Below are 27,723 nucleotides of genomic sequence, written 5' to 3' on the forward strand. Positions count from 1 at the left end.
ATAGCTTCAGCACACGTGTCAGCAGTTACAACTGAGGTATGAGATTTCTGGGTTAAACTTAGGACTTCTTCATTAAGCTTATTTCTAAACATGGTCCAATTTGCTTTGGTGTTGACATATTTAGGGATATGTGGGAGAATGTTGGCTGGTTCATTTAAAGAGGATACTATTGCAAAATGGTCAGTGCATAGATTTTCAATTTTCTTAATATAAATTTTGTTTAGTATATTTATTGAAACAATTTGTAGGTCAATAGTTGAAAATTTACCACTTTTGGGGTTAAAATATGTATTTAGATTAGGAGGGGTAGCAATTGCTAAATCGGCATTATTTGAAATCAATCTTTCAGTGAGCTTACCGGCTTTATTTGCAACTGAGGTATGAGTTCTTCGTCTTCATCTTCCTCATCGTCGTCTTCATACTCATTTTCAACATCAGCAGATGGCTTTACAGTTGATTTTGGCTTCTTTGGATTCTACAAAAGAAAATTAGTAGACAATAATAGGCAGCTTAAACTAATACCAGTGAAAATTAAAAAATAATTTGTTTTTGAAATAAGCACACACAAGGGCCTCTTAAAACACAAAGAGTGATAAATGAGTTCAGGATTATCAAATAACATTATGTGGCTGGATTTTATTCTGCAGCAGAAAACCAGCCTTAGCTGGACTTGTTCAAAGGATTGATATATCTGAGGAGACCACATACCTTTCTAAAGGGGAAAAATACATGTGAAATTGTTGAAAGGTATAAGCATTAATAAATACTCAGGATAAATAAAAATAGGGGGGGGGGTCTCAAACTTCCCATACTCATTTTATGAAATTTGTGCAAATATAGGAGATACATCAAAGGCATAGAGAAGCCTCTCTGAAAATAGATAGTGTGACATTTATGGAACTTGGAGAAATCTAGACTAAAAATGCAACTTGGTCACATATATTTGCTTAATATGAAGTGGCTGTGCATTGGACATGACTGGTATAAGAAAAAGTTTCCTAATCTCTAGCTTTGATGATCAAAAACATAACTTCATCAATTATTTCACAAAGTGTTCACATTTGGGTGGGGAACTGTTTCAGCCCCTATGATATTTTAATTTATACTTAGAATGGTTCACAGTTGATTACAAAACCTATCAAACAATCAGAATAAGACTTGCAATTTCAAGTATGGGGCTACAGAGTTCTTTCTCCAACTTACTCTTCCTATTTTCAGACTTCCTTGTGAAGACAAAGTGCAATTTAAATTCAATTATTTTTTTAGAGGATTAGTAAAATACTAGAATTCTTGCTATTCTTTCAGTACTCATTAAAGATCCATCTATGGGTTTTCATCGACTCCAACGTTAGCCTTCAGTCAAGCATGAGACTTTTAATACTAGAGCTATACAGCTATTCTGTCTATACATAACAAAAATTAACCTATAGGTTCTTTCTCAACATCAACCTTGGTCTGGAATCAAGCATGAGTGCCACACTTCTTGTGCAGGAGACAGAGGCGCATTTGAAAAATACAAAATAGAATTAAAATATATGCAACATACGAGTGTCACCATACATTACAAGTGTCAGCACCTTGGACTTCTCTGATAACCTAGCCTCAAATTCAACGTCTTATTTCTTAGACCTTAGTTTCCCCTGTGCCCCCAGAGGCGCTCAGAAAGAGCTACCAGTCATCCCTCGTATGTCCTACTACCTACACGTTTTACCATTGAGGCTGAATCTTTTTGTGGATATGCTTAAAGTCCTGCTGGTAGGACTAAGCATATATTTTGGTCTTCCTCTTATTTGGACTCTCTCTTGTTACCACTACAGTACGGTTCTTGGTCAGATTCTATTAGTGTTAATTAAAGAAGAGTTAGTGTTAATTTAGTGTTAACTGAAAGAAGAAAATTAAAAATAATAGGTAGAAAACCGAAAAATCCTTACATTGCTCCAAGCTGCAATTTAAGGTAATACATAAAATAATCGAATATACAAATGTTTGATTCTCAAATTATTATCATAAGTTATATTATTTTGCAATAAAATAAAAGTCGTTATCAAGCTCAGAACATGTCATACTACTCTTCACTGGAGGATGGTGTGAAACAGTTGACTATGTCCAGAATTATGATAAATACTGAATAATGGTGAAGAAAAATAAGAAAGATTTTTCAGAAACACAGTATATACTACAAAGACTTTGGCAACAAGGATGCACATTTGAAGAAAATAAAAATAAAACCAATGAAAATATATTATACTACCCAACTCTCACCTATATTCTTCTGTTTCTTGATTTTGTCGGCATTGATTCAAATTACAAGAATTGAAATAAGAGTGACACATGGAAAATATGTAATGAGGGGCATAGTGGAAGCAACTTCAAAATATGTTAACTAGCCTACATTTTTTCAATGTGCAAGGAAGTAGGCCTAAAAATTGATTTATTAAACAGATAAGTAATTTACTATGGGGCAGGGCAGAGAGCAACTGCCTCCTCCAGACCCATATTTGCCCACACCCCAGCTAAAATTTAGTTTCTGTAAATTTGTTTTGTCAAAACTAAGATAATCCTTGATAATTCAAGCATCCAGAGAGACAGGCAGGTTTTCTTCAGTATATTTTTTACCTTTATGGTAATATATGGATCATTGGTAAAATTATAGTTTATTGACTTTTGGCTGTCTTGGAAAGGGGTTAGGTTAGGAAAAATGAAACTTTTAGAGATGGGTCTACAGGCTAAAGTATATCCTGGGAAATTATTTTGAAGAACCCACCTCCACTCCTTCTCCCTCTACAGGGCCCTGAAATTTGCCTACATGACAGGCCTGTACCTATTGGAATTTTGACAAAACAACATTTTACATTAATTTTCAGTTACCAGCTGCTTTTTCTCTGCCTTTAGTTCTGAAAATGCATTTCCTGTTATTTGAGTAGAATTGTGAGCCATATCAATGTCTTGTTTTCAAAATTTAGGAAATGTGTTCGTATATCTTTAAAACCTTATAAATTGGGATTGAGCAAAGTTGTGAAGCTGAAAACAATTTTGTTGTACTTCATTTAAGCAGAAGATCTATTTTGCAAGATTTTACTTTTATACCACATTTTTTTAAAGGTCATCAAAGGTCAGGACCCTCTAGAGGGAGGAGTGGAGGTAGCCACTTCAAAACACCTTCCCAGGATATAATTTAGCTGGTAGACACACCCCTGAAAGTTTAATTTTCCTAACCTAGGCTAACCCCTTTCCAAGATAGCCAAAAGTCAATAAACTAGAATTTTACCAACAAAGGTTCTGCCCCTGAGAAATACGTTAAAGAGCATTATTTTGCATATTATGAAGTAAGAATTGTTTTATAAACATGTTTCCTTATGTAATCCTGGAACCCTAAGCTTATACTGCTCCAATTCTGCATAAATACCTTTTTCACAGCTGTTTCAGGATTTTAAGGTTTTCCTCCACAGCAGTTCCAACAGTGCACTGATAGGCTATCTACTAGGCTACAATTAGAATAGCCTAGTATTCTACTATTATACATCTATACTACAAAGTGGGCCTATAGGCTACTATATTTCCAAGATAAATAGTAGTAGGCTAACTATTCTGGAATATTAGCTTTTCTAAATCAATAGACCTAGAGCTACCTTTTCAGCCTCACCAACCTTTAAAATTGGGTACATAGGCTATATATGGAAGACTGACAATGTCTTCTTTTGTTTAGGCCTACATTACTACTCACCAAGCAGGTGAGGGTCGAAAAGGTAGCCAAAGGTAACCGGACATCATCTTCTTCTTCTTCTTATTCAGCAGACGGGCTTTTCAGTTGATACTATTTAGCCCTTTTCCTTTTGGCTCACTCTGTGAGATCGACAGAGCTATGGAGCTGGTTTGTCTTGTATGATTTGTATCTGCTCAGATTTCTTGAAGTATATCTTTTGATACCAGCAGTTGAATTATAAGAGAGTATATATTGATCTCTGTGCTCTGCGGGAGAGTATGGTCAGCAAGACTCTTGGCTGTTAGTGGAATTTTGTGGTGTTTGAAGCATTCTACCATTTTACGTCGCAGGGTATACTGTGCAGACGTCAGCACATTACATTCAAATAGGCAGTGATCTATTGTTTCATTCTTAAGATTACATGACCTGCAAAGGGGGGACGAGGGAACTTCGCCACTTGAATTAGGAATCTGATATGAAAATGCCTGAAAATTTAGCCCATTTGAACCTGACCGAATCCTATGATAAATCTTGGAAAGGTGCTTACTTGGGAAAGGTGATGGGGTAGGATTCTTATTAATTATCAGTACCTCTGTAAATCTCAAGCGGTAAATATCTCTAATGGGGATTGGTCTCCCACTTGGCTGGTCAATATTTAAAGCATTTTTGGCTATTTCATCTGCCTTATGGTTACCTATTATACCTGAGTGGCTTGGAATATACTGTATATGAGTTAAAATACCTTTTGAAGCAAAAATATCAATAATCCTAAGACAAAGAAATGTGTCAATATCCATCTTATTTTGAGAAGCTGACGAAAGAAGCTCTAGGCTTGACAAAGAATCAGAATATATTATAATATTATTAATATTAACTTTCATATATTCATTAACCATGAAGAAATCTAGTGCCATGATTATGGCGTTTAGCTCGGCAGACATTACAGATGAATTATCTTGTAATCTCTCTCCTAAAGCGATATTATGGGTTGGGAAGAAAGCTCCGCTTGCCACTTTCTCATTCATTTTGGACCCATCTACAAAAATTTGGAAATAGTTTTTATAAGCAACATTATTTATTTCGGCAAATTTTTTCTGAATAAAAGAAATGGGGGTAAGTTCTTTGGTCCACTTTGAGAAGTCAGTCTTTATTATGGGGGTTGACCAACTCCAAGGGGGGGTTTGGGGGAATGTGGGTGCAATAGATTTTACTGGCACTGGGAACTTCTTCTGGATATTTGCATATTCATTTGCAACGCCTCTAAACATAGATGGATTTCTTAACCAGTTATGCAGGGTATGAGAATCATTGGCTTCAATTTTTGTAAGGTACTTAATTAGTAGAGATCTTCTTCTTTCATTTATTGGTGATAGTCCACTCTCAGTAAGCAGAAACTTAGTTTTTGTTGGTTTCCTAAGACCAAATATAAGACGAATTATATCATTTTGTGTCGTTTCGATTTTTTGCATGTGGGTCTTAGCACAAGCACCATACACTATGAGGCCATAATCAATATGGGGTCTTATATATGATTTATAAAATTGGATTAGTGTTTTCTCATTACAGCCCCAAGGTGTGGCTAGTAGCCTTTTAATTATTCTTGTTTTTCTATAGCACTTTTTTATTGTATTTGTGATGTGGAGGTGGAAATTTAGTTTTTGGTCAAGTATGAGCCCTAGGTAATTAATTTGATTGTCCTCTGGGATAAGTATTCCATTTAATGTTAGCCTAGCATCATAATGATTTCGCTTATGGTGGAATTGGATAATTTTTGACTTTGTGGGTGCAGTAGGTAAAATGGACTTTTGGGAGAACTTTTCAAATTGGAAAAGTGCATTTTGCAACTTTGAATGCGTAATCTCGAAGGTATTGCCAGTTGCCCATAATACCAGATCGTCAGCGTACTGTAGATTGGTATGTGGGAGGTTCATGTCCCACAGAAAAAGTGAAAATAGGAGGCAGCTCAGGACTGCACCCTGTGGAAGGCCTTTGGTTATTGAAGTTTTGGGTGAAGAGGCTGAACCTACACAAACAATGAAACTTCGGTTTTCTATAAAGGATTTTATGAAGGATACAAGTTTGGGGGGTAGTCCAAGGTTTGTAAGTTTAACTAATAGAATCTGGTGGTCAACATTATCATAAGCTCCTTCAAAATCTAGGAATGCAGCAGTTAAGACATTATTTTTTGATAGGGATTCATTTATTGCATTTGTTAACACTATGAAAGCATCTGTTGATGAGTGGTGTTTCCTGAAGCCAGTTTGAGTATGAGGTATCAGATTATTCTTCTCAACAAACCAAAGCAGCCGATGGTAAATCATTTTCTCCATTAATTTTCCCAGCACTGGGGTAATCATTATGGGTCTATATGACTGAGGGTCATGTTTAGGTTTATTTTTCTTTAAAATTGGTATGAGAGATGAACATTTCCAGATATTAGGGAATGTGGATGTAGCCCATGCATGGTTATAGCAATTTAGGAGCTCCTGTTTGTACAAAGGGGAAAGATTCTTTATCCATATAGGGTGTATATTATCATAGCTACTTGTAGCATTGGCCTTGATATGCTGAATTGCATTATTCAATTCATGTATCGAGAAGGGATGGTTTATATATTCTGAACCTGGTCGGGGCTGGTAAATAGGATTTGTCATGATTTGTGTGGTGATATTTTGGTTTTTTGATGTTAGCTTTTTTGAGAAAAGGGAGGCAAATAATTTTGCCTTATCAGTGTCGTTATCATAGTGGGAATTCTCATGTATTAGTTCATACATAAGAGGGTTGGAGGATGTTTTTTTCCCACAGATTTTGCTTATAAGTCTATGTATTCTTGGCTCAGATGTTTCTCTGGAAAGATTATTTGCAAAATTATTCCAATAATTATATTTGGCATTAGTTATTGTTCTCTTGAGGTTAGCCTCTGCTTGTAATTTACTTAAATATGTGTCAGGGGATGGTTTTCTTAGGTATGCTCTCCTAGTTGCATTTTTTATTCTCCACATAATTTGGCAATCTTGTCCACCATGCTTTAGGGGTGTGTTTAGGGATGGTTTTCCTAGGTGAAGTTCTGGGGATAGCTTGATTAGCTGCATTTGTTAATATTGATGTCATAGCTTCAGCACACGTGTCAGCAGTTACAACTGAGGTATGAGATTTCTGGGTTAAACTTAGGACTTCTTCATTAAGCTTATTTCTAAACATGGTCCAATTTGCTTTGGTGTTGACATATTTAGGGATATGTGGGAGAATGTTGGCTGGTTCATTTAAAGAGGATACTATTGCAAAATGGTCAGTGCATAGATTTTCGATTTTCTTAATATAAATTTTGTTTAGTATATTTATTGAAACAATTTGTAGGTCAATAGTTGAAAATTTACCACTTTTGGGGTTAAAATATGTATTTAGATTAGGAGGGGTAGCAATTGCTAAATCGGCATTATTTGAAATCAATCTTTCAGTGAGCTTACCGGCTTTATTTGCAACTGAGGTATGAGTTCTTCGTCTTCATCTTCCTCATCGTCGTCTTCATACTCATTTTCAACATCAGCAGATGGCTTTACAGTTGATTTTGGCTTCTTTGGATTCTACAAAAGAAAATTAGTAGACAATAATAGGCAGCTTAAACTAATACCAGTGAAAATAAAAAAATAATTTGTTTTTGAAATAAGCACACACAAGGGCCTCTTAAAACACAAAGAGTGATAAATGAGTTCAGGATTATCAAATAACATTATGTGGCTGGATTTGATTCTGCAGCAGAAAACCAGCCTTAGCTGGACTTGTTCAAAGGATTGATATATCTGAGGAGACCACATACCTTTCTAAAGGGGAAAAATACATGTGAAATTGTTGAAAGGTATAAGCATTAATAAATACTCAGGATAAATAAAAATAGGGGGGGGGGGTCTCAAACTTCCCATACTGATTTTATGAAATTTGTGCAAATATAGGAGATACATCAAAGGCATAGAGAAGCCTCTCTGAAAATAGATAGTGTGACATTTATGGAACTTGGAGAAATCTAGACTAAAAATGCAACTTGGTCACATATATTTGCTTAATATGAAGTGGCTGTGCATTGGACATGACTGGTATAAGAAAAAGTTTCCTAATCTCTAGCTTTGATGATCAAAAACATAATTTCATCAATTATTTCACAAAGTGTTCACATTTGGGTGGGGAACTGTTTCAGCCCCTATGATATTTTAATTTATACTTAGAATGGTTCACAGTTGATTACAAAACCTATCAAACAATCAGAATAAGACTTGCAATTTCAAGTATGGGGCTACAGAGTTCTTTCTCCAACTTACTCTTCCTATTTTCAGACTTCCTTGTGAAGACGAAGTGCAATTTAAATTCAATTATTTTTTTAGAGGATTAGTAAAATACTAGAATTCTTGCTATTCTTTCAGTACTCATTAAAGATCCATCTATGGGTTTTCATCGACTCCAACGTTAGCCTTCAGTCAAGCATGAGACTGTTAATACTAGAGCTATACAGCTATTCTGTCTATACATAACAAAAATTAACCTATAGGTTCTTTCTCAACATCAACCTTGGTCTGGAATCAAGCATGAGTGCCACACTTCTTGTGCAGGAGACAGAGGCGCATTTGAAAAATACAAAATAGAATTAAAATATATGCAACATACGAGTGTCACCATACATTACAAGTGTCAGCACCTTGGACTTCTCTGGTAACCTAGCCTCAAATTCAACGTCTTATTTCTTAGACCTTAGTTTCCCCTGTGCCCCCAGAGGCGCTCAGAAAGAGCTACCAGTCATCCCTCGTATGTCCTACTACCTACACGTTTTACCATTGAGGCTGAATCTTTTTGTGGATATGCTTAAAGTCCTGCTGGTAGGACTAAGCATATATTTTGGTCTTCCTCTTATTTGGACTCTCTCTTGTTACCACTACAGTACGGTTCTTGGTCAGATTCTATTAGTGTTAATTAAAGAAGAGTTAGTGTTAATTTAGTGTTAACTGAAAGAAGAAAATTAAAAATAATAGGTAGAAAACCGAAAAATCCTTACATTGCTCCAAGCTGCAATTTAAGGTAATACATAAAATAATCGAATATACAAATGTTTGATTCTCAAATTATTATCATAAGTTATATTATTTTGCAATAAAATAAAAGTCGTTATCAAGCTCAGAACATGTCATACTACTCTTCACTGGAGGATGGTGTGAAACAGTTGACTATGTCCAGAATTATGATAAATACTGAATAATGGTGAAGAAAAATAAGAAAGATTTTTCAGAAACACAGTATATACTACAAAGACTTTGGCAACAAGGATGCACATTTGAAGAAAATAAAAATAAAACCAATGAAAATATATTATACTACCCAACTCTCACCTATATTCTTCTGTTTCTTGATTTTGTCGGCATTGATTCAAATTACAAGAATTGAAATAAGAGTGACATGGAAAATATGTAATGAGGGGCATAGTGGAAGCAACTTCAAAATATGTTAACTAGCCTACATTTTTTCAATGTGCAAGGAAGTAGGCCTAAAAATTGATTTATTAAACAGATAAGTAATTTACTATGGGGCAGGGCAGAGAGCAACTGCCTCCTCCAGACCCATATTTGCCCACACCCCAGCTAAAATTTAGTTTCTGTAAATTTGTTTTGTCAAAACTAAGATAATCCTTGATAATTCAAGCATCCAGAGAGACAGGCAGGTTTTCTTCAGTATATTTTTTAGCTTTATGGTAATATATGGATCATTGGTAAAATTATAGTTTATTGACTTTTGGCTGTCTTGGAAAGGGGTTAGGTTAGGAAAAATGAAACTTTTAGAGATGGGTCTACAGGCTAAAGTATATCCTGGGAAATTATTTTGAAGAACCCACCTCCACTCCTTCTCCCTCTACAGGGCCCTGAAATTTGCCTACATGACAGGCCTGTACCTATTGGAATTTTGACAAAACAACATTTTACATTAATTTTCAGTTACCAGCTGCTTTTTCTCTGCCTTTAGTTCTGAAAATGCATTTCCTGTTATTTGAGTAGAATTGTGAGCCATATCAATGTCTTGTTTTCAAAATTTAGGAAATGTGTTCGTATATCTTTAAAACCTTATAAATTGGGATTGAGCAAAGTTGTGAAGCTGAAAACAATTTTGTTGTACTTCATTTAAGCAGAAGATCTATTTTGCAAGATTTTACTTTTATACCACATTTTTTTAAAGGTCATCAAAGGTCAGGACCCTCTAGAGGGAGGAGTGGAGGTAGCCACTTCAAAACACCTTCCCAGGATATAATTTAGCTGGTAGACACACCCCTGAAAGTTTAATTTTCCTAACCTAGGCTAACCCCTTTCCAAGATAGCCAAAAGTCAATAAACTAGAATTTTACCAACAAAGGTTCTGCCCCTGAGAAATACGTTAAAGAGCATTATTTTGCATATTATGAAGTAAGAATTGTTTTATAAACATGTTTCCTTATGTAATCCTGGAACCCTAAGCTTATACTGCTCCAATTCTGCATAAATACCTTTTTCACAGCTGTTTCAGGATTTTAAGGTTTTCCTCCACAGCAGTTCCAACAGTGCACTGATAGGCTATCTACTAGGCTACAATTAGAATAGCCTAGTATTCTACTATTATACATCTATACTACAAAGTGGGCCTATAGGCTACTATATTTCCAAGATAAATAGTAGTAGGCTAACTATTCTGGAATATTAGCTTTTCTAAATCAATAGACCTAGAGCTACCTTTTCAGCCTCACCAACCTTTAAAATTGGGTACATAGGCTATATATGGAAGACTGACAATGTCTTCTTTTGTTTAGGCCTACATTACTACTCACCAAGCAGGTGAGGGTCGAAAAGGTAGCCAAAGGTAACCGGACATCATCTTCTTCTTCTTCTTATTCAGCAGACGGGCTTTTCAGTTGATACTATTTAGCCCTTTTCCTTTTGGCTCACTCTGTGAGATCGACAGAGCTATGGAGCTGGTTTGTCTTGTATGATTTGTATCTGCTCAGATTTCTTGAAGTATATCTTTTGATACCAGCAGTTGAATTATAAGAGAGTATATATTGATCTCTGTGCTCTGCGGGAGAGTATGGTCAGCAAGACTCTTGGCTGTTAGTGGAATTTTGTGGTGTTTGAAGCATTCTACCATTTTACGTCGCAGGGTATACTGTGCAGACGTCAGCACATTACATTCAAATAGGCAGTGATCTATTGTTTCATTCTTAAGATTACATGACCTGCAAAGGGGGGACGAGGGAACTTCGCCACTTGAATTAGGAATCTGATATGAAAATGCCTGAAAATTTAGCCCATTTGAACCTGACCGAATCCTATGATAAATCTTGGAAAGGTGCTTACTTGGGAAAGGTGATGGGGTAGGATTCTTATTAATTATCAGTACCTCTGTAAATCTCAAGCGGTAAATATCTCTAATGGGGATTGGTCTCCCACTTGGCTGGTCAATATTTAAAGCATTTTTGGCTATTTCATCTGCCTTATGGTTACCTATTATACCTGAGTGGCTTGGAATATACTGTATATGAGTTAAAATACCTTTTGAAGCAAAAATATCAATAATCCTAAGACAAAGAAATGTGTCAATATCCATCTTATTTTGAGAAGCTGACGAAAGAAGCTCTAGGCTTGACAAAGAATCAGAATATATTATAATATTATTAATATTAACTTTCATATATTCATTAACCATGAGGAAATCTAGTGCCATGATTATGGCGTTTAGCTCGGCAGACATTACAGATGAATTATCTTGTAATCTCTCTCCTAAAGCGATATTATGGGTTGGGAAGAAAGCTCCGCTTGCCACTTTCTCATTCATTTTGGACCCATCTACAAAAATTTGGAAATAGTTTTTATAAGCAACATTATTTATTTCGGCAAATTTTTTCTGAATAAAAGAAATGGGGGTAAGTTCTTTGGTCCACTTTGAGAAGTCAGTCTTTATTATGGGGGTTGACCAACTCCAAGGGGGGGTTTGGGGGAATGTGGGTGCAATAGATTTTACTGGCACTGGGAACTTCTTCTGGATATTTGCATATTCATTTGCAACGCCTCTAAACATAGATGGATTTCTTAACCAGTTATGCAGGGTATGAGAATCATTGGCTTCAATTTTTGTAAGGTACTTAATTAGTAGAGATCTTCTTCTTTCATTTATTGGTGATAGTCCACTCTCAGTAAGCAGAAACTTAGTTTTTGTTGGTTTCCTAAGACCAAATATAAGACGAATTATATCATTTTGTGTCGTTTCGATTTTTTGCATGTGGGTCTTAGCACAAGCACCATACACTATGAGGCCATAATCAATATGGGGTCTTATATATGATTTATAAAATTGGATTAGTGTTTTCTCATTACAGCCCCAAGGTGTGGCTAGTAGCCTTTTAATTATTCTTGTTTTTCTATAGCACTTTTTTATTGTATTTGTGATGTGGAGGTGGAAATTTAGTTTTTGGTCAAGTATGAGCCCTAGGTAATTAATTTGATTGTCCTCTGGGATAAGTATTTCATTTAATGTTAGCCTAGCATCATAATGATTTCGCTTATGGTGGAATTGGATAATTTTTGACTTTGTGGGTGCAGTAGGTAAAATGGACTTTTGGGAGAACTTTTCAAATTGGAAAAGTGCATTTTGCAACTTTGAATGCGTAATCTCGAAGGTATTGCCAGTTGCCCATAATACCAGATCGTCAGCGTACTGTAGATTGGTATGTGGGAGGTTCATGTCCCACAGAAAAAGTGAAAATAGGAGGCAGCTCAGGACTGCACCCTGTGGAAGGCCTTTGGTTATTGAAGTTTTGGGTGAAGAGGCTGAACCTACACAAACAATGAAACTTCGGTTTTCTATAAAGGATTTTATGAAGGATACAAGTTTGGGGGGTAGTCCAAGGTTTGTAAGTTTAACTAATAGAATCTGGTGGTCAACATTATCATAAGCTCCTTCAAAATCTAGGAATGCAGCAGTTAAGACATTATTTTTTGATAGGGATTCATTTATTGCATTTGTTAACACTATGAAAGCATCTGTTGATGAGTGGTGTTTCCTGAAGCCAGTTTGAGTATAAGGTATCAGATTATTCTTCTCAACAAACCAAAGCAGCCGATGGTAAATCATTTTCTCCATTAATTTTCCCAGCACTGGGGTAATCATTATGGGTCTATATGACTGAGGGTCATGTTTAGGTTTATTTTTCTTTAAAATTGGTATGAGAGATGAACATTTCCAGATATTAGGGAATGTGGATGTAGCCCATGCATGGTTATAGCAATTTAGGAGCTCCTGTTTGTACAAAGGGGAAAGATTCTTTATCCATATAGGGTGTATATTATCATAGCTACTTGTAGCATTGGCCTTGATATGCTGAATTGCATTATTCAATTCATGTATCGAGAAGGGATGGTTTATATATTCTGAACCTGGTCGGGGCTGGTAAATAGGATTTGTCATGATTTGTGTGGTGATATTTTGGTTTTTTGATGTTAGCTTTTTTGAGAAAAGGGAGGCAAATAATTTTGCCTTATCAGTGTCGTTATCATAGTGGGAATTCTCATGTATTAGTTCATACATAAGAGGGTTGGAGGATGTTTTTTTCCCACAGATTTTGCTTATAAGTCTATGTATTCTTGGCTCAGATGTTTCTCTGGAAAGATTATTTGCAAAATTATTCCAATAATTATATTTGGCATTAGTTATTGTTCTCTTGAGGTTAGCCTCTGCTTGTAATTTACTTAAATATGTGTCAGGGGATGGTTTTCTTAGGTATGCTCTCCTAGTTGCATTTTTTATTCTCCACATAATTTGGCAATCTTGTCCACCATGCTTTAGGGGTGTGTTTAGGGATGGTTTTCCTAGGTGAAGTTCTGGGGATAGCTTGATTAGCTGCATTTGTTAATATTGATGTCATAGCTTCAGCACACGTGTCAGCAGTTACAACTGAGGTATGAGATTTCTGGGTTAAACTTAGGACTTCTTCATTAAGCTTATTTCTAAACATGGTCCAATTTGCTTTGGTGTTGACATATTTAGGGATATGTGGGAGAATGTTGGCTGGTTCATTTAAAGAGGATACTATTGCAAAATGGTCAGTGCATAGATTTTCAATTTTCTTAATATAAATTTTGTTTAGTATATTTATTGAAACAATTTGTAGGTCAATAGTTGAAAATTTACCACTTTTGGGGTTAAAATATGTATTTAGATTAGGAGGGGTAGCAATTGCTAAATCGGCATTATTTGAAATCAATCTTTCAGTGAGCTTACCGGCTTTATTTGCAACTGAGGTATGAGTTCTTCGTCTTCATCTTCCTCATCGTCGTCTTCATACTCATTTTCAACATCAGCAGATGGCTTTACAGTTGATTTTGGCTTCTTTGGATTCTACAAAAGAAAATTAGTAGACAATAATAGGCAGCTTAAACTAATACCAGTGAAAATTAAAAAATAATTTGTTTTTGAAATAAGCACACACAAGGGCCTCTTAAAACACAAAGAGTGATAAATGAGTTCAGGATTATCAAATAACATTATGTGGCTGGATTTTATTCTGCAGCAGAAAACCAGCCTTAGCTGGACTTGTTCAAAGGATTGATATATCTGAGGAGACCACATACCTTTCTAAAGGGGAAAAATACATGTGAAATTGTTGAAAGGTATAAGCATTAATAAATACTCAGGATAAATAAAAATAGGGGGGGGGGGTCTCAAACTTCCCATACTCATTTTATGAAATTTGTGCAAATATAGGAGATACATCAAAGGCATAGAGAAGCCTCTCTGAAAATAGATAGTGTGACATTTATGGAACTTGGAGAAATCTAGACTAAAAATGCAACTTGGTCACATATATTTGCTTAATATGAAGTGGCTGTGCATTGGACATGACTGGTATAAGAAAAAGTTTCCTAATCTCTAGCTTTGATGATCAAAAACATAACTTCATCAATTATTTCACAAAGTGTTCACATTTGGGGGGGGAACTGTTTCAGCCCCTATGATATTTTAATTTATACTTAGAATGGTTCACAGTTGATTACAAAACCTATCAAACAATCAGAATAAGACTTGCAATTTCAAGTATGGGGCTACAGAGTTCTTTCTCCAACTTACTCTTCCTATTTTCAGACTTCCTTGTGAAGACAAAGTGCAATTTAAATTCAATTATTTTTTTAGAGGATTAGTAAAATACTAGAATTCTTGCTATTCTTTCAGTACTCATTAAAGATCCATCTATGGGTTTTCATCGACTCCAACGTTAGCCTTCAGTCAAGCATGAGACTTTTAATACTAGAGCTATACAGCTATTCTGTCTATACATAACAAAAATTAACCTATAGGTTCTTTCTCAACATCAACCTTGGTCTGGAATCAAGCATGAGTGCCACACTTCTTGTGCAGGAGACAGAGGCGCATTTGAAAAATACAAAATAGAATTAAAATATATGCAACATACGAGTGTCACCATACATTACAAGTGTCAGCACCTTGGACTTCTCTGATAACCTAGCCTCAAATTCAACGTCTTATTTCTTAGACCTTAGTTTCCCCTGTGCCCCCAGAGGCGCTCAGAAAGAGCTACCAGTCATCCCTCGTATGTCCTACTACCTACACGTTTTACCATTGAGGCTGAATCTTTTTGTGGATATGCTTAAAGTCCTGCTGGTAGGACTAAGCATATATTTTGGTCTTCCTCTTATTTGGACTCTCTCTTGTTACCACTACAGTACGGTTCTTGGTCAGATTCTATTAGTGTTAATTAAAGAAGAGTTAGTGTTAATTTAGTGTTAACTGAAAGAAGAAAATTAAAAATAATAGGTAGAAAACCGAAAAATCCTTACATTGCTCCAAGCTGCAATTTAAGGTAATACATAAAATAATCGAATATACAAATGTTTGATTCTCAAATTATTATCATAAGTTATATTATTTTGCAATAAAATAAAAGTCGTTATCAAGCTCAGAACATGTCATACTACTCTTCACTGGAGGATGGTGTGAAACAGTTGACTATGTCCAGAATTATGATAAATACTGAATAATGGTGAAGAAAAATAAGAAAGATTTTTCAGAAACACAGTATATACTACAAAGACTTTGGCAACAAGGATGCACATTTGAAGAAAATAAAAATAAAACCAATGAAAATATATTATACTACCCAACTCTCACCTATATTCTTCTGTTTCTTGATTTTGTCGGCATTGATTCAAATTACAAGAATTGAAATAAGAGTGACACATGGAAAATATGTAATGAGGGGCATAGTGGAAGCAACTTCAAAATATGTTAACTAGCCTACATTTTTTCAATGTGCAAGGAAGTAGGCCTAAAAATTGATTTATTAAACAGATAAGTAATTTACTATGGGGCAGGGCAGAGAGCAACTGCCTCCTCCAGACCCATATTTGCCCACACCCCAGCTAAAATTTAGTTTCTGTAAATTTGTTTTGTCAAAACTAAGATAATCCTTGATAATTCAAGCATCCAGAGAGACAGGCAGGTTTTCTTCAGTATATTTTTTACCTTTATGGTAATATATGGATCATTGGTAAAATTATAGTTTATTGACTTTTGGCTGTCTTGGAAAGGGGTTAGGTTAGGAAAAATGAAACTTTTAGAGATGGGTCTACAGGCTAAAGTATATCCTGGGAAATTATTTTGAAGAACCCACCTCCACTCCTTCTCCCTCTACAGGGCCCTGAAATTTGCCTACATGACAGGCCTGTACCTATTGGAATTTTGACAAAACAACATTTTACATTAATTTTCAGTTACCAGCTGCTTTTTCTCTGCCTTTAGTTCTGAAAATGCATTTCCTGTTATTTGAGTAGAATTGTGAGCCATATCAATGTCTTGTTTTCAAAATTTAGGAAATGTGTTCGTATATCTTTAAAACCTTATAAATTGGGATTGAGCAAAGTTGTGAAGCTGAAAACAATTTTGTTGTACTTCATTTAAGCAGAAGATCTATTTTGCAAGATTTTACTTTTATACCACATTTTTTTAAAGGTCATCAAAGGTCAGGACCCTCTAGAGGGAGGAGTGGAGGTAGCCACTTCAAAACACCTTCCCAGGATATAATTTAGCTGGTAGACACACCCCTGAAAGTTTAATTTTCCTAACCTAGGCTAACCCCTTTCCAAGATAGCCAAAAGTCAATAAACTAGAATTTTACCAACAAAGGTTCTGCCCCTGAGAAATACGTTAAAGAGCATTATTTTGCATATTATGAAGTAAGAATTGTTTTATAAACATGTTTCCTTATGTAATCCTGGAACCCTAAGCTTATACTGCTCCAATTCTGCATAAATACCTTTTTCACAGCTGTTTCAGGATTTTAAGGTTTTCCTCCACAGCAGTTCCAACAGTGCACTGATAGGCTATCTACTAGGCTACAATTAGAATAGCCTAGTATTCTACTATTATACATCTATACTACAAAGTGGGCCTATAGGCTACTATATTTCCAAGATAAATAGTAGTAGGCTAACTATTCTGGAATATTAGCTTTTCTAAATCAATAGACCTAGAGCTACCTTTTCAGCCTCACCAACCTTTAAAATTGGGTACATAGGCTATATATGGAAGACTGACAATGTCTTCTTTTGTTTAGGCCTACATTACTACTCACCAAGCAGGTGAGGGTCGAAAAGGTAGCCAAAGGTAACCGGACATCATCTTCTTCTTCTTCTTATTCAGCAGACGGGCTTTTCAGTTGATACTATTTAGCCCTTTTCCTTTTGGCTCACTCTGTGAGATCGACAGAGCTATGGAGCTGGTTTGTCTTGTATGATTTGTATCTGCTCAGATTTCTTGAAGTATATCTTTTGATACCAGCAGTTGAATTATAAGAGAGTATATATTGATCTCTGTGCTCTGCGGGAGAGTATGGTCAGCAAGACTCTTGGCTGTTAGTGGAATTTTGTGGTGTTTGAAGCATTCTACCATTTTACGTCGCAGGGTATACTGTGCAGACGTCAGCACATTACATTCAAATAGGCAGTGATCTATTGTTTCATTCTTAAGATTACATGACCTGCAAAGGGGGGACGAGGGAACTTCGCCACTTGAATTAGGAATCTGATATGAAAATGCCTGAAAATTTAGCCCATTTGAACCTGACCGAATCCTATGATAAATCTTGGAAAGGTGCTTACTTGGGAAAGGTGATGGGGTAGGATTCTTATTAATTATCAGTACCTCTGTAAATCTCAAGCGGTAAATATCTCTAATGGGGATTGGTCTCCCACTTGGCTGGTCAATATTTAAAGCATTTTTGGCTATTTCATCTGCCTTATGGTTACCTATTATACCTGAGTGGCTTGGAATATACTGTATATGAGTTAAAATACCTTTTGAAGCAAAAATATCAATAATCCTAAGACAAAGAAATGTGTCAATATCCATCTTATTTTGAGAAGCTGACGAAAGAAGCTCTAGGCTTGACAAAGAATCAGAATATATTATAATATTATTAATATTAACTTTCATATATTCATTAACCATGAAGAAATCTAGTGCCATGATTATGGCGTTTAGCTCGGCAGACATTACAGATGAATTATCTTGTAATCTCTCTCCTAAAGCGATATTATGGGTTGGGAAGAAAGCTCCGCTTGCCACTTTCTCATTCATTTTGGACCCATCTACAAAAATTTGGAAATAGTTTTTATAAGCAACATTATTTATTTCGGCAAATTTTTTCTGAATAAAAGAAATGGGGGTAAGTTCTTTGGTCCACTTTGAGAAGTCAGTCTTTATTATGGGGGTTGACCAACTCCAAGGGGGGGTTTGGGGGAATGTGGGTGCAATAGATTTTACTGGCACTGGGAACTTCTTCTGGATATTTGCATATTCATTTGCAACGCCTCTAAACATAGATGGATTTCTTAACCAGTTATGCAGGGTATGAGAATCATTGGCTTCAATTTTTGTAAGGTACTTAATTAGTAGAGATCTTCTTCTTTCATTTATTGGTGATAGTCCACTCTCAGTAAGCAGAAACTTAGTTTTTGTTGGTTTCCTAAGACCAAATATAAGACGAATTATATCATTTTGTGTCGTTTCGATTTTTTGCATGTGGGTCTTAGCACAAGCACCATACACTATGAGGCCATAATCAATATGGGGTCTTATATATGATTTATAAAATTGGATTAGTGTTTTCTCATTACAGCCCCAAGGTGTGGCTAGTAGCCTTTTAATTATTCTTGTTTTTCTATAGCACTTTTTTATTGTATTTGTGATGTGGAGGTGGAAATTTAGTTTTTGGTCAAGTATGAGCCCTAGGTAATTAATTTGATTGTCCTCTGGGATAAGTATTCCATTTAATGTTAGCCTAGCATCATAATGATTTCGCTTATGGTGGAATTGGATAATTTTTGACTTTGTGGGTGCAGTAGGTAAAATGGACTTTTGGGAGAACTTTTCAAATTGGAAAAGTGCATTTTGCAACTTTGAATGCGTAATCTCGAAGGTATTGCCAGTTGCCCATAATACCAGATCGTCAGCGTACTGTAGATTGGTATGTGGGAGGTTCATGTCCCACAGAAAAAGTGAAAATAGGAGGCAGCTCAGGACTGCACCCTGTGGAAGGCCTTTGGTTATTGAAGTTTTGGGTGAAGAGGCTGAACCTACACAAACAATGAAACTTCGGTTTTCTATAAAGGATTTTATGAAGGATACAAGTTTGGGGGGTAGTCCAAGGTTTGTAAGTTTAACTAATAGAATCTGGTGGTCAACATTATCATAAGCTCCTTCAAAATCTAGGAATGCAGCAGTTAAGACATTATTTTTTGATAGGGATTCATTTATTGCATTTGTTAACACTATGAAAGCATCTGTTGATGAGTGGTGTTTCCTGAAGCCAGTTTGAGTATGAGGTATCAGATTATTCTTCTCAACAAACCAAAGCAGCCGATGGTAAATCATTTTCTCCATTAATTTTCCCAGCACTGGGGTAATCATTATGGGTCTATATGACTGAGGGTCATGTTTAGGTTTATTTTTCTTTAAAATTGGTATGAGAGATGAACATTTCCAGATATTAGGGAATGTGGATGTAGCCCATGCATGGTTATAGCAATTTAGGAGCTCCTGTTTGTACAAAGGGGAAAGATTCTTTATCCATATAGGGTGTATATTATCATAGCTACTTGTAGCATTGGCCTTGATATGCTGAATTGCATTATTCAATTCATGTATCGAGAAGGGATGGTTTATATATTCTGAACCTGGTCGGGGCTGGTAAATAGGATTTGTCATGATTTGTGTGGTGATATTTTGGTTTTTTGATGTTAGCTTTTTTGAGAAAAGGGAGGCAAATAATTTTGCCTTATCAGTGTCGTTATCATAGTGGGAATTCTCATGTATTAGTTCATACATAAGAGGGTTGGAGGATGTTTTTTTCCCACAGATTTTGCTTATAAGTCTATGTATTCTTGGCTCAGATGTTTCTCTGGAAAGATTATTTGCAAAATTATTCCAATAATTATATTTGGCATTAGTTATTGTTCTCTTGAGGTTAGCCTCTGCTTGTAATTTACTTAAATATGTGTCAGGGGATGGTTTTCTTAGGTATGCTCTCCTAGTTGCATTTTTTATTCTCCACATAATTTGGCAATCTTGTCCACCATGCTTTAGGGGTGTGTTTAGGGATGGTTTTCCTAGGTGAAGTTCTGGGGATAGCTTGATTAGCTGCATTTGTTAATATTGATGTCATAGCTTCAGCACACGTGTCAGCAGTTACAACTGAGGTATGAGATTTCTGGGTTAAACTTAGGACTTCTTCATTAAGCTTATTTCTAAACATGGTCCAATTTGCTTTGGTGTTGACATATTTAGGGATATGTGGGAGAATGTTGGCTGGTTCATTTAAAGAGGATACTATTGCAAAATGGTCAGTGCATAGATTTTCGATTTTCTTAATATAAATTTTGTTTAGTATATTTATTGAAACAATTTGTAGGTCAATAGTTGAAAATTTACCACTTTTGGGGTTAAAATATGTATTTAGATTAGGAGGGGTAGCAATTGCTAAATCGGCATTATTTGAAATCAATCTTTCAGTGAGCTTACCGGCTTTATTTGCAACTGAGGTATGAGTTCTTCGTCTTCATCTTCCTCATCGTCGTCTTCATACTCATTTTCAACATCAGCAGATGGCTTTACAGTTGATTTTGGCTTCTTTGGATTCTACAAAAGAAAATTAGTAGACAATAATAGGCAGCTTAAACTAATACCAGTGAAAATAAAAAAATAATTTGTTTTTGAAATAAGCACACACAAGGGCCTCTTAAAACACAAAGAGTGATAAATGAGTTCAGGATTATCAAATAACATTATGTGGCTGGATTTGATTCTGCAGCAGAAAACCAGCCTTAGCTGGACTTGTTCAAAGGATTGATATATCTGAGGAGACCACATACCTTTCTAAAGGGGAAAAATACATGTGAAATTGTTGAAAGGTATAAGCATTAATAAATACTCAGGATAAATAAAAATAGGGGGGGGGGGTCTCAAACTTCCCATACTGATTTTATGAAATTTGTGCAAATATAGGAGATACATCAAAGGCATAGAGAAGCCTCTCTGAAAATAGATAGTGTGACATTTATGGAACTTGGAGAAATCTAGACTAAAAATGCAACTTGGTCACATATATTTGCTTAATATGAAGTGGCTGTGCATTGGACATGACTGGTATAAGAAAAAGTTTCCTAATCTCTAGCTTTGATGATCAAAAACATAATTTCATCAATTATTTCACAAAGTGTTCACATTTGGGTGGGGAACTGTTTCAGCCCCTATGATATTTTAATTTATACTTAGAATGGTTCACAGTTGATTACAAAACCTATCAAACAATCAGAATAAGACTTGCAATTTCAAGTATGCGGCTACAGAGTTCTTTCTCCAACTTACTCTTCCTATTTTCAGACTTCCTTGTGAAGACGAAGTGCAATTTAAATTCAATTATTTTTTTAGAGGATTAGTAAAATACTAGAATTCTTGCTATTCTTTCAGTACTCATTAAAGATCCATCTATGGGTTTTCATCGACTCCAACGTTAGCCTTCAGTCAAGCATGAGACTGTTAATACTAGAGCTATACAGCTATTCTGTCTATACATAACAAAAATTAACCTATAGGTTCTTTCTCAACATCAACCTTGGTCTGGAATCAAGCATGAGTGCCACACTTCTTGTGCAGGAGACAGAGGCGCATTTGAAAAATACAAAATAGAATTAAAATATATGCAACATACGAGTGTCACCATACATTACAAGTGTCAGCACCTTGGACTTCTCTGGTAACCTAGCCTCAAATTCAACGTCTTATTTCTTAGACCTTAGTTTCCCCTGTGCCCCCAGAGGCGCTCAGAAAGAGCTACCAGTCATCCCTCGTATGTCCTACTACCTACACGTTTTACCATTGAGGCTGAATCTTTTTGTGGATATGCTTAAAGTCCTGCTGGTAGGACTAAGCATATATTTTGGTCTTCCTCTTATTTGGACTCTCTCTTGTTACCACTACAGTACGGTTCTTGGTCAGATTCTATTAGTGTTAATTAAAGAAGAGTTAGTGTTAATTTAGTGTTAACTGAAAGAAGAAAATTAAAAATAATAGGTAGAAAACCGAAAAATCCTTACATTGCTCCAAGCTGCAATTTAAGGTAATACATAAAATAATCGAATATACAAATGTTTGATTCTCAAATTATTATCATAAGTTATATTATTTTGCAATAAAATAAAAGTCGTTATCAAGCTCAGAACATGTCATACTACTCTTCACTGGAGGATGGTGTGAAACAGTTGACTATGTCCAGAATTATGATAAATACTGAATAATGGTGAAGAAAAATAAGAAAGATTTTTCAGAAACACAGTATATACTACAAAGACTTTGGCAACAAGGATGCACATTTGAAGAAAATAAAAATAAAACCAATGAAAATATATTATACTACCCAACTCTCACCTATATTCTTCTGTTTCTTGATTTTGTCGGCATTGATTCAAATTACAAGAATTGAAATAAGAGTGACATGGAAAATATGTAATGAGGGGCATAGTGGAAGCAACTTCAAAATATGTTAACTAGCCTACATTTTTTCAATGTGCAAGGAAGTAGGCCTAAAAATTGATTTATTAAACAGATAAGTAATTTACTATGGGGCAGGGCAGAGAGCAACTGCCTCCTCCAGACCCATATTTGCCCACACCCCAGCTAAAATTTAGTTTCTGTAAATTTGTTTTGTCAAAACTAAGATAATCCTTGATAATTCAAGCATCCAGAGAGACAGGCAGGTTTTCTTCAGTATATTTTTTAGCTTTATGGTAATATATGGATCATTGGTAAAATTATAGTTTATTGACTTTTGGCTGTCTTGGAAAGGGGTTAGGTTAGGAAAAATGAAACTTTTAGAGATGGGTCTACAGGCTAAAGTATATCCTGGGAAATTATTTTGAAGAACCCACCTCCACTCCTTCTCCCTCTACAGGGCCCTGAAATTTGCCTACATGACAGGCCTGTACCTATTGGAATTTTGACAAAACAACATTTTACATTAATTTTCAGTTACCAGCTGCTTTTTCTCTGCCTTTAGTTCTGAAAATGCATTTCCTGTTATTTGAGTAGAATTGTGAGCCATATCAATGTCTTGTTTTCAAAATTTAGGAAATGTGTTCGTATATCTTTAAAACCTTATAAATTGGGATTGAGCAAAGTTGTGAAGCTGAAAACAATTTTGTTGTACTTCATTTAAGCAGAAGATCTATTTTGCAAGATTTTACTTTTATACCACATTTTTTTAAAGGTCATCAAAGGTCAGGACCCTCTAGAGGGAGGAGTGGAGGTAGCCACTTCAAAACACCTTCCCAGGATATAATTTAGCTGGTAGACACACCCCTGAAAGTTTAATTTTCCTAACCTAGGCTAACCCCTTTCCAAGATAGCCAAAAGTCAATAAACTAGAATTTTACCAACAAAGGTTCTGCCCCTGAGAAATACGTTAAAGAGCATTATTTTGCATATTATGAAGTAAGAATTGTTTTATAAACATGTTTCCTTATGTAATCCTGGAACCCTAAGCTTATACTGCTCCAATTCTGCATAAATACCTTTTTCACAGCTGTTTCAGGATTTTAAGGTTTTCCTCCACAGCAGTTCCAACAGTGCACTGATAGGCTATCTACTAGGCTACAATTAGAATAGCCTAGTATTCTACTATTATACATCTATACTACAAAGTGGGCCTATAGGCTACTATATTTCCAAGATAAATAGTAGTAGGCTAACTATTCTGGAATATTAGCTTTTCTAAATCAATAGACCTAGAGCTACCTTTTCAGCCTCACCAACCTTTAAAATTGGGTACATAGGCTATATATGGAAGACTGACAATGTCTTCTTTTGTTTAGGCCTACATTACTACTCACCAAGCAGGTGAGGGTCGAAAAGGTAGCCAAAGGTAACCGGACATCATCTTCTTCTTCTTCTTATTCAGCAGACGGGCTTTTCAGTTGATACTATTTAGCCCTTTTCCTTTTGGCTCACTCTGTGAGATCGACAGAGCTATGGAGCTGGTTTGTCTTGTATGATTTGTATCTGCTCAGATTTCTTGAAGTATATCTTTTGATACCAGCAGTTGAATTATAAGAGAGTATATATTGATCTCTGTGCTCTGCGGGAGAGTATGGTCAGCAAGACTCTTGGCTGTTAGTGGAATTTTGTGGTGTTTGAAGCATTCTACCATTTTACGTCGCAGGGTATACTGTGCAGACGTCAGCACATTACATTCAAATAGGCAGTGATCTATTGTTTCATTCTTAAGATTACATGACCTGCAAAGGGGGGACGAGGGAACTTCGCCACTTGAATTAGGAATCTGATATGAAAATGCCTGAAAATTTAGCCCATTTGAACCTGACCGAATCCTATGATAAATCTTGGAAAGGTGCTTACTTGGGAAAGGTGATGGGGTAGGATTCTTATTAATTATCAGTACCTCTGTAAATCTCAAGCGGTAAATATCTCTAATGGGGATTGGTCTCCCACTTGGCTGGTCAATATTTAAAGCATTTTTGGCTATTTCATCTGCCTTATGGTTACCTATTATACCTGAGTGGCTTGGAATATACTGTATATGAGTTAAAATACCTTTTGAAGCAAAAATATCAATAATCCTAAGACAAAGAAATGTGTCAATATCCATCTTATTTTGAGAAGCTGACGAAAGAAGCTCTAGGCTTGACAAAGAATCAGAATATATTATAATATTATTAATATTAACTTTCATATATTCATTAACCATGAGGAAATCTAGTGCCATGATTATGGCGTTTAGCTCGGCAGACATTACAGATGAATTATCTTGTAATCTCTCTCCTAAAGCGATATTATGGGTTGGGAAGAAAGCTCCGCTTGCCACTTTCTCATTCATTTTGGACCCATCTACAAAAATTTGGAAATAGTTTTTATAAGCAACATTATTTATTTCGGCAAATTTTTTTCTGAATAAAAGAAATGGGGGTAAGTTCTTTGGTCCACTTTGAGAAGTCAGTCTTTATTATGGGGGTTGACCAACTCCAAGGGGGGGTTTGGGGGAATGTGGGTGCAATAGATTTTACTGGCACTGGGAACTTCTTCTGGATATTTGCATATTCATTTGCAACGCCTCTAAACATAGATGGATTTCTTAACCAGTTATGCAGGGTATGAGAATCATTGGCTTCAATTTTTGTAAGGTACTTAATTAGTAGAGATCTTCTTCTTTCATTTATTGGTGATAGTCCACTCTCAGTAAGCAGAAACTTAGTTTTTGTTGGTTTCCTAAGACCAAATATAAGACGAATTATATCATTTTGTGTCGTTTCGATTTTTTGCATGTGGGTCTTAGCACAAGCACCATACACTATGAGGCCATAATCAATATGGGGTCTTATATATGATTTATAAAATTGGATTAGTGTTTTCTCATTACAGCCCCAAGGTGTGGCTAGTAGCCTTTTAATTATTCTTGTTTTTCTATAGCACTTTTTTATTGTATTTGTGATGTGGAGGTGGAAATTTAGTTTTTGGTCAAGTATGAGCCCTAGGTAATTAATTTGATTGTCCTCTGGGATAAGTATTTCATTTAATGTTAGCCTAGCATCATAATGATTTCGCTTATGGTGGAATTGGATAATTTTTGACTTTGTGGGTGCAGTAGGTAAAATGGACTTTTGGGAGAACTTTTCAAATTGGAAAAGTGCATTTTGCAACTTTGAATGCGTAATCTCGAAGGTATTGCCAGTTGCCCATAATACCAGATCGTCAGCGTAATGTAGATTGGTATGTGGGAGGTTCATGTCCCACAGAAAAAGTGAAAATAGGAGGCAGCTCAGGACTGCACCCTGTGGAAGGCCTTTGGTTATTGAAGTTTTGGGTGAAGAGGCTGAACCTACACAAACAATGAAACTTCGGTTTTCTATAAAGGATTTTATGAAGGATACAAGTTTGGGGGGTAGTCCAAGGTTTGTAAGTTTAACTAATAGAATCTGGTGGTCAACATTATCATAAGCTCCTTCAAAATCTAGGAATGCAGCAGTTAAGACATTATTTTTTGATAGGGATTCATTTATTGCATTTGTTAACACTATGAAAGCATCTGTTGATGAGTGGTGTTTCCTGAAGCCAGTTTGAGTATAAGGTATCAGATTATTCTTCTCAACAAACCAAAGCAGCCGATGGTAAATCATTTTCTCCATTAATTTTCCCAGCACTGGGGTAATCATTATGGGTCTATATGACTGAGGGTCATGTTTAGGTTTATTTTTCTTTAAAATTGGTATGAGAGATGAACATTTCCAGATATTAGGGAATGTGGATGTAGCCCATGCATGGTTATAGCAATTTAGGAGCTCCTGTTTGTACAAAGGGGAAAGATTCTTTATCCATATAGGGTGTATATTATCATAGCTACTTGTAGCATTGGCCTTGATATGCTGAATTGCATTATTCAATTCATGTATCGAGAAGGGATGGTTTATATATTCTGAACCTGGTCGGGGCTGGTAAATAGGATTTGTCATGATTTGTGTGGTGATATTTTGGTTTTTTGATGTTAGCTTTTTTGAGAAAAGGGAGGCAAATAATTTTGCCTTATCAGTGTCGTTATCATAGTGGGAATTCTCATGTATTAGTTCATACATAAGAGGGTTGGAGGATGTTTTTTTCCCACAGATTTTGCTTATAAGTCTATGTATTCTTGGCTCAGATGTTTCTCTGGAAAGATTATTTGCAAAATTATTCCAATAATTATATTTGGCATTAGTTATTGTTCTCTTGAGGTTAGCCTCTGCTTGTAATTTACTTAAATATGTGTCAGGGGATGGTTTTCTTAGGTATGCTCTCCTAGTTGCATTTTTTATTCTCCACATAATTTGGCAATCTTGTCCACCATGCTTTAGGGGTGTGTTTAGGGATGGTTTTCCTAGGTGAAGTTCTGGGGATAGCTTGATTAGCTGCATTTGTTAATATTGATGTCATAGCTTCAGCACACGTGTCAGCAGTTACAACTGAGGTATGAGATTTCTGGGTTAAACTTAGGACTTCTTCATTAAGCTTATTTCTAAACATGGTCCAATTTGCTTTGGTGTTGACATATTTAGGGATATGTGGGAGAATGTTGGCTGGTTCATTTAAAGAGGATACTATTGCAAAATGGTCAGTGCATAGATTTTCAATTTTCTTAATATAAATTTTGTTTAGTATATTTATTGAAACAATTTGTAGGTCAATAGTTGAAAATTTACCACTTTTGGGGTTAAAATATGTATTTAGATTAGGAGGGGTAGCAATTGCTAAATCGGCATTATTTGAAATCAATCTTTCAGTGAGCTTACCGGCTTTATTTGCAACTGAGGTATGAGTTCTTCGTCTTCATCTTCCTCATCGTCGTCTTCATACTCATTTTCAACATCAGCAGATGGCTTTACAGTTGATTTTGGCTTCTTTGGATT

At 35.7% G+C, this 27,723-nt stretch overlaps 1 protein-coding gene across 1 annotated transcript; it reads right to left on the reverse strand.

Moving 5' to 3' along the window:
- Positions 1–322: 322 nt before the first annotated feature.
- LOC136043010 (nucleolin-like) lies at positions 323–27,723 on the reverse strand (the record flags this gene model as incomplete). Its single annotated transcript, XM_065727895.1, has 5 exons — positions 323–475; positions 7,171–7,287; positions 13,982–14,098; positions 20,795–20,911; positions 27,607–27,723. Coding segments are annotated over 5 exons (606 nt in total), but the record flags the coding sequence as incomplete, so codon positions are not given.

This window comes from Artemia franciscana, unplaced genomic scaffold (assembly GCF_032884065.1).
Source record: "Artemia franciscana unplaced genomic scaffold, ASM3288406v1 Scaffold_2833, whole genome shotgun sequence".
Classification (NCBI taxonomy): domain Eukaryota; kingdom Metazoa; phylum Arthropoda; class Branchiopoda; order Anostraca; family Artemiidae; genus Artemia; species Artemia franciscana.